We start from the raw sequence: 8,400 nt of genomic DNA, 5'->3' as shown, positions 1-8,400 counted from the left end.
GTCGAGGGGGCCCGATGAAGTTGCAAGCAAGGCCTTAATGACAAGCGTCGGAAAAGCTTTTGAAAATCTCTCGTTAACAGGGAGATGCGCAAAGGCGCCCATCCAAACACACACTCAATCAATTATACTTACGATACATAATTATTAAGATCGATCGTCAAGGATTATGCGATCCATCCCTGTGACCCGCGAAAAACTAATGGCAATTATTATGCCAAAGCGGCCAGACCAGGCCAGGCTTGATAACGAAAGCATCGCTATCCTCTTAACAACTACCCACAATATCCGCTGCGTTGTTACAATTCCCTCCTCCGATCCCCGGCCACCGCCGTCCGCGTCGCGCACGGCGAGGACGCCGGAACGAGGCCGTAGGCCGATAGGGGCTCGGGTAAAAAGCCTTTCATTGCCACGGCGAGCTGGCCGGGAGTTTTCCAGGTATCCTCGTAGGACGTGCGCGAGCTCAACTCTATTGAGGATACGAGTTTGTAAGCAATACCGTCAGTCGGCCTATTCATGCCGTCGACATTCAGCTGGCACGCGCAATAGCATCCAGATTGGATCCGCGGCCTTTATGAGTATTTCCATGCTCCTCGCTATCTTGTTAATGATGCAGCAGTTTCTGCGAAGCCTTTTGATGTATCCACTCTCCACGTCGATGCGTCGGGACAATGAGGCGATTTCTTCGAAAGCTTCGGCTACGATACGCCTCGTACCGTCCGGGTGGCTAATATGCCCGATTAATCTGAAAAGCCTAGTCGGAGGAAGGGGCGCGCTTTGCTTACGCTTCGGGCATCTCGCGGAATGTTCCTCGTTGGCCGTGAAGGATACGCGCGAATCGACGCGGAGTGACTTACGTCGATATTGTCTCTGTGGGGGTCGCTTATTCCGGCCGCTATTAGAAGCTTTGTGGGGAGAGTCGGGAGTCGGGAGTCGGGAGACGTTGAATCGCTTATTGGCGTTACGGGAGCGAGCCGAGGAAGCTTCGAGCCCTTCCCGTCCCAGCTCCTGTAGCCGCCCCCACCCCACCGCGCCGATCCTACTGCCACCGAGTGCGCTCGATCGCCGCGAGTGCTCGGTGAAAAATCCTTGTTACATGGAGAATACGTGGCATTATATATAGATAGTGCGTGGAAATTGATTATTACAAGCTTAACATCGTTATATCCTCTCAAAGTCCGAGAAATTAATTCAAACACGAATGCACAATAATGTCGAGTATTCTATAATGCACGAAAATATAAAATGTATTATTATAAGAATGTGTAAGCCTATTTAACTACCGTGGAATTTTATAGAGAAATATGTTAAGCGATATTGGCATGATTAGCCGAGAATAAATTTTCAGTCCCGAGCTCGAGTTAATTTTCTCCTTTATTATACCTCTAACCATTCTCATAACTTTATAAATGGAGCACACGCGGCAATAATAAACCACTGGTTATTTCATAATCTATTGTCAGGTTATGGCATTATCGGCGTAAGTACGATCCCAATGCTAATATCCAATAAGCAATATAACAAGAAAGTCTAAGTATTGCGTAATGAAGTCGAGCCGCTGGCTTGTGAATGTGCATTACTAAGGCCTAATAAGACGTAAGCGTATAAAATATTAATAAGCAAAGAGGTCGCTGCTTAAATGTGACGAGAGAAGGAAACGAACGAGAGGTAAAGGATAATAATAATAATAACAATAACAATAACAATTACAACAGCAACAACAACAATAATAATAATAATAATAATAATAATAATAATAATAGTAATAATAGTAATAGTAATAATAATAATAGTATCCCAGTCTTATTTGTTATTATAACGCGTCGGCAAGGATTAAAATGAATTCTCGTAAATAAGGTGGAAGGTCGCTAAGGCTTAAGAGAATTTTGCTGAAATAAGCCAGCCTATCTAACGAGCTTATTTAAGCAGCATAATCTACTTAATAAGCAAAGTCCTTAGCGCAGTCAACTAAGAGGCTCTCAAAATTGGCTTGATAGCGCGTGTCTACCAGGTAGAACGATCGGTTAAACGATATCAGCGTCTTTCTAATGCACACGCGACGTACTCGGACAAGAACCAAAAACATAGACCGCATGTTAAAAAAAAAAAAAAAAAAAAAAAAAAAAAAAAAAAAAAAAAACAACAACAACAACAAAAAACAAGAAAGATAAAGAGCCAAAAGCCATATTGACGGTCGAAAGCGCAATATGCGCGATTACATAAGTATTTGCTCGATAGACTCACCTACTCGACCGCCTCCGCCCCCCCCCCCCAAACACCACCACGACCACCACCACCACCACCACAACCGATTTTCATCCCTTTTAACGGCTGATAATTTACAGCGACAGATTGTAGCCAGACTGGCGTCGCATCTTGTTTATGCAATCGTTTCACTCACCAACGCCGTCAGCATAATAGAAATTTTCATCCTCCTCGCACATTACGGAATTATTTTTTAATTAAAACATTATTTAATATTATTTTACGATACGCCGTAACGTAACGTGGCTCTGCTCAGCATGGACATTCCGCGTCGAATATTTTACCAAAGTCTAAAATTTCAAAGCGATTATATTAAATTTACTGTTGATGGGCTCCATCGACTTGTATTAACTTCACAATGTCGTGTGGGAAATAATGAGATGTTGCCGGATCGAAAATTTATCGACGCTTTCGGCAAAGTAAAGTTTCTCCATTCACCATTATCGATATTGTTTGACGCGCCTATTGTTTTTATGCGACTTGCACCACTATTATTGAATAACATTCAATAATAACGCTCGGCGACTTTTATAGTTGGTTATATGTCATAGCTCCCGTAATGAAACGGTCAGCTGCGTAAATTACGCCGAGGGATGCTTATCGGATGAATGGAAAATGAAAAATTCGAGCAATTTAGTCGGCCACGGTATATAATGATTATTATTGCCGAATTTTTACACGAATTTTAAAAAATAGAATGTATTTATCGACATATAACGTAGCTGAAAACTATGGGAGAGTAAAGAAAAAAAAGAAAAAAAATATTGAAAATCCGAGGAAGTTGGGTCGAGTCGAGTCGGGAAAAATGCCTGAAATTATGCGCTTAGGACGCTGCTTGCACATCTACATACAACGTTTGAATTTGTTTAAATTCTAAGCCTCCTCGGCTCAACTCGTAATACATTAGAGCGAATACAACTACATAGTGGCTAGTGTTGCTGCTGCTGCTGCTGCTGCTGCTGCTGCTGCTGCTGCTGCTGCTGCTGCTGCTGCTGCTGCTGCTGCTGCTGCTGCTGCTGCTGCTGCTGCTGCTGCTGCTGCTGCTGCTGCTGCTGCTGCTGCTGCTGCTGCTGCTGCTGCTGCTGCTGCTGCTGCTGCTGCTGCTGCTGCTGCTGCTGCTGCTGCTGCTGCTGCTGCTGCTGCTGCTGCTGCTGCTGCTGCTGCTGCTGCTGCTGCTGCTGCTGCTGCTGCTGCTGCTGCTGCTGCTGCTGCTGCTGCTGCTGCTGCTGCTGCTGCTGCTGCTGCTGCTGCTGCTGCTGCTGCTGCTGCTGCTGCTGCTGCTGCTGCTGCTGCTGCTGCTGCTGCTGCTGCTGCTGCTGCTGCTGCTGCTGCTGCTGCTGCTGCTGCTGCTGCTGCTGCTGCTGCTGCTGCTGCTGCTGCTGCTGCTGCTGCTGCTGCTGCTGCTGCTGCTGCTGCTGCTGCTGCTGCTGCTGCTGCTGCTGCTGCTGCTGCTGCTGCTGCTGCTGCTGCTGCTTCTGCTAAGCTGCTAAGCTCGCGATTTTAACGGTACATTGTTCGCCTGGCCCCTTAAAAGGCCGACATTTTTTTCCTCCAAGGATATAAAAATGACATGCCGTTCTCGATTCCACGATTAAACGCTAATGATACAGTCCACAGATATATTTCACTTGGTAGTAGTAGTGCCGGGCCCTTTTCTCTTTTCTCCCAACTGTATTCTACATAAATGGATAAGAGCGAAGGTAGAGAGGCGGCCCGTGATTGGGGCCGGTGAGAGGTGGGTCGGGAGGGGTAAGGGATGCCTAGGAGGTGGCTAGAAGTGATAGAACGATGCGTCGGTCTTACCCTGTAAATGACGGTCAGGAGGCTAAGCACCCCGAGGAAGAGGAACCAGAACCAGAGAAACACGTAGATCTTCTCGTTGACGACGTTGAGGGGCAGTATGCAGACGGCGTCGTGACGCTCCACCTCACCGCTAACGCCGTACTTGTAGAAGGTGCACTTGGTCATGCGTGGGAAGACGTAAATCATGGGGTCGACGCGATCTTCCTGGTCCGACTCGAGGAAGCGCAGGACATCGATGCCGAAGGTCAGAAATGCACCGTCGAAGAAGCGATTCATCAGGAACATTTGGCCTGTAAGTCCAGACTTATGGTCATCGCCATTTTTTTTTTTTTTTTTCATCCTTTTTTTATCTTTATGCTTATATCGTTGGTATTGGGTGTAAGTATGATATATATATATATATATATATATATATATATATATATTGGCAAGGGTAATAAATAACAAGTGTTGACGTTTCGCATTGTGTAATATGCCTTTATTGGGCTTGAGCTGCGTATTGTTAAAGGCTCGTTTCCCGTTGGCTTGTCGTTTCTTATTTTATTATGGGGAATTTCGAGCGATTAGCGACTCGCGCATCAAGACTATAATTAATAATTTAACGAGAAAATTATGCTCCATCGAATTGCTTTAGAATTTCATTAGGGAATTCAATCAATAATTCGCCACATTAAGCGTAGTTTAATACACGCTGCACTAATATCGCATTGATCAAAGCTCGATGAAGTTTCGCTACTTTGTTCTTGCTTAATATACTTCCATCCCATAATTTAAACGCACGTAAAGATATATCAATGTTAACATCTTTTTTGTCTTTTGCCGGGATTTTAGATTACGCTAGATGATGAATGTTATTTCAACGGAATATAAATTGTTCCTGCAAACTTATTCCCACTCCGTTGGCAAAATAATTTTATTATAAAAACGGCAATAAAAAACGAAACATAAACAAAAAACCAAAAGACAAAAAAGCCTATGTTAGTGATCTGGTACAATGTATTACATTTTATATGATTATCGTTAAACATTTATGAATGTGAATAAAATTACTAAACGCACATCTATACACGGCTTATCGCATTAACATAGGCTGCTTACACCGTAGCCATGATAGATGGCTCCAACAGCTGAGAAACACCCATTTAAAGACTTTGATTGAATAAATTAACCACGAATTCGCACTTTAATATTCGCATCAAATAATAATCGGCCAATCGTTTACTCGGCAGAAATATCGATAGCGGCACCATTTGCCCGGGCGCTCGATTAGAGCGCCGATGACCAACCAACGGATTTACCGTCGATGACCTTCGATAACGACGTATCCATGATTTTCCAAATGAGCGGCTACGTTCGACAAGGGGAGTAAATGTCACTCGTTAATTTACGTCCCATGCGAAGAGAGAGAGAGAGAGAGAGAGAGAGAGAGAGAGTGAGAGAGGACAGTGGCCAGCCGTGCGATTGTCAAATTTACTCCCTCGACCGTCCTCGTTCGTGCATGGTCGCGCATGCGCGCGCGATTAACCGCTTTATAAAGCGACTTGACGTCGCGATTGAGTCATCCATCCGCTCGCGTCATCGAGGCGAGAGGGAATCTTCCGTCACTGGGCGTCGGTGGGTAAAAAGCGTCGCGGATGCAAAACAAAATTTACGTAACTTACGCGCTGATGAAATTCAGTTCAGCAATGCAAATAGTCAATTTTTTCAGCCGACCGCCGACGCTATAATTCCATAATCCCGTACAGCTTCAAAAAAAAAAAAAAAAAAAAAAAAAAAAAAACTGCTTACTTATAAAGTCCCCGTAGCGCTTTATAAAATTCATCATGAATTTGCATCAGTGAGACACTTATTACTAATTATAAAATAAATTCGATGATCCAGCGAGGTATAATCGGGGATGGGTTGGGAGAGCAGGAAATACTCGATCGAGTCATCCTCGAGTGTCCGTATGTGTGTACCGAAAATTTCAATGGCAATCACCTTGTTAATTGTCGATATCGCGAGGTGAATGTGAATTTTCACTGGCACTCGGCACATCGGGACGCGCGAATTTATAATCGAAAGAGCAAAACAGTCGAAGTGAAAGAATCCTGGCGCGACTCCGCAGCCCGCGAAGAGCCGAAAAAGACGCTTAATTGCATCCTCGATTTTTTCTTTTTCTTTCATTTTCTTTCTTCTTTTTTTCATTTTTTTTATCTTCTTTTTTCCCCCCATTTTTTTTTTATCAGAGGAGCGCGAGCCGGTGATTTTCGAGTCGATAAGCGCCGTCGTGTAAGACGAGCCAAGAATCGCATTTTTACGAGTATGGGAAAATCGCGGAGGATAATTTTGCGAGTTGAGCCTCGCGTCGCTCCCGCCAAGATTTATGATAATTGTCGGATTGAAAAAAAAATGGTAGAGAGAGAGAGAGAGAGAGAGAGAGAGAGAGAGAGAGCGGGACTCACCGATGACGTTCAGGAGGGCGAGCACCTCGCAGAGGTAGTACCTGTACGCCCACCAGTTGTGGAAGCGCAGATTCTCCCAGAGATAATCCAACAGCATCTTCTTCTTCTGCTTCTTCTCCACCTCGGAGCAGAGTCCGATGTCGAGGTCCATCATGAGAGCGTGAATCTTTCCACCCTCCCAACCCTTCCACAGCCATCGCGGCGTATAGAACAGGATCGCCTGCAACATACACGATTGGCCTTGAGTTCGGTGGGAGTCGGCCGCGTTTTGGAGCCTCGTTATTAAAGGAGCGCGTGAGGCTCGGAGCTCGACATCCCCATCCGTCCTCGCGCTATTGCTTTGCAAATGGGTACATTTTCCTCTCCTTTTATTTCTGGAACGACGACGATTGAGACGCGACGACGACGGGGATGGCCCCGCTTGCGCCCATTCCCATTCGCCTCGGAATACTCGAAACGAGCACTTTCCTCCGCATCTCACTCTCGTACAACATTAGGAGAAAAGGAAGCTAACATTTATCTTCTACTTTGCTTTAAAGAGTAAATTATGTATTGCTACAATGCTTATGTAATTATTAGAATGTATCGATGATTAATCTTTGTAAGTATAAAGCATTTCTAAATTAAGTTTCCGATGTACTTAATTGCGTATGGATAATCGCATATTTTCTAGTATGAATAAATTATACATTAGCGTCTATTATCCTCAGGATCATGTAATTTTCACAATTTCACTTAACATGTATATATATATATATATAATAAGATTGTACAAGTATATTGAATATTCTTATTATTGGTGTATCAAAATATTTTTGTTATATTATTAAAAGACAGTAAAACTTCAAAATCTGACCATTTTTCTTTCTTTTTTTATAAATTCTAACAAGTGTTATAAAAAAAAAAGAAAAAAAAAAGCAAAGTTTATTGGACGATCGTGAAGAGGGAATCTGAGAAATAAAGACACCAGCCCTCGACATTATAATTATTAATTTGAACGTACCTTTTTTATTTTATTAGTATGATTTTATTATCGAAAACACATTTACGTATGAATAGCATAACTTTAATCATTAAGGTAATCACAATCGAATTGATCGAATGATAAAAACATAAATGTATTTTGTAAATGTTTAAAATGTCGATTAAATTATTTCGCTCATTGGCATTATTATACTTAAAGTGCACTGCAATGGCAATTTTTAAGTGTTGATAGATATTTTCAGAATCAGATTACACGCTCCCTTGTTTATGAAACTATTGAACATATATGAAGATATTTATGCGGTAAGATTGATTTTACATTCATTGCATATTTTTATAATAAACATTTTAATATGAGAGTACAAATTTAAATAATGGATAATTTTCCTAAAGCATATTTTAAGCAATAAAAATAGGGAAAAAATGGAAAATTTTTCTGATAACAATTGATTTAATTGATAAAAAAATGATTTAATATCGAAATATTATTTCCAAGATAATATATACAATAATTGAATGGACCTAAGTTCTCGAGTCAACAATCACTTGTAAGCTTAGGATATATGTGTGTTTCTGTATGTTTGTGTGCGTTTGTGTGCGTTTGTGTATTATTGTGTGTGCGTGGGTGGGCGTGTGTGGGTGTGTCTGCGCGGGTGTGTGTATTCATTACAATAAGAAAATTGCCTTCTAACTAGGAAATGTTGAACTGCGCAAAATTTATTGGCTAATAAATTACCATCTGTACTATGCAAAAATATTTAAGATGCTAATCAAAAAGACTTATCTTTATTCAATTTATTAACATAATTCAAATCGAAAGAATCTGCGCTTGATAAAGAGATAAACACGCACATACGTATACACATCATACTAACATTACACGCTCACGCATACGCACGCACGCACG

At 42.2% G+C, this 8,400-nt stretch overlaps 1 protein-coding gene across 2 annotated transcripts in view; it reads right to left on the bottom strand.

Annotated features, from left to right (window-relative positions):
- shakB (Innexin family member shaking B) overlaps positions 1-8,400 on the bottom strand; it is a 78,505-nt gene that overhangs the window by 13,282 nt on the left and 56,823 nt on the right. For both annotated transcript variants that reach the window (XR_912946.1, XM_011502104.1), the window contains exons 2-3: positions 6,510-6,729; positions 4,066-4,355 (exon numbers count right to left, since the gene is read on the bottom strand). Coding sequence is in view for 1 of the 2 variants with exons in the window: in XM_011502104.1 (XP_011500406.1) it covers positions 4,066-4,355; positions 6,510-6,729 (510 nt within the window). In the remaining variant the exon portion in view is untranslated. The remainder of the gene's footprint in view (positions 1-4,065; positions 4,356-6,509; positions 6,730-8,400) is intronic.

This window comes from Ceratosolen solmsi, unplaced genomic scaffold (assembly GCF_000503995.2).
Source record: "Ceratosolen solmsi marchali unplaced genomic scaffold, CerSol_1.0 scaffold43, whole genome shotgun sequence".
Classification (NCBI taxonomy): Eukaryota; Metazoa; Arthropoda; class Insecta; order Hymenoptera; family Agaonidae; genus Ceratosolen; species Ceratosolen solmsi.
This window is presented reverse-complemented; position numbering and strand designations above follow the sequence as displayed.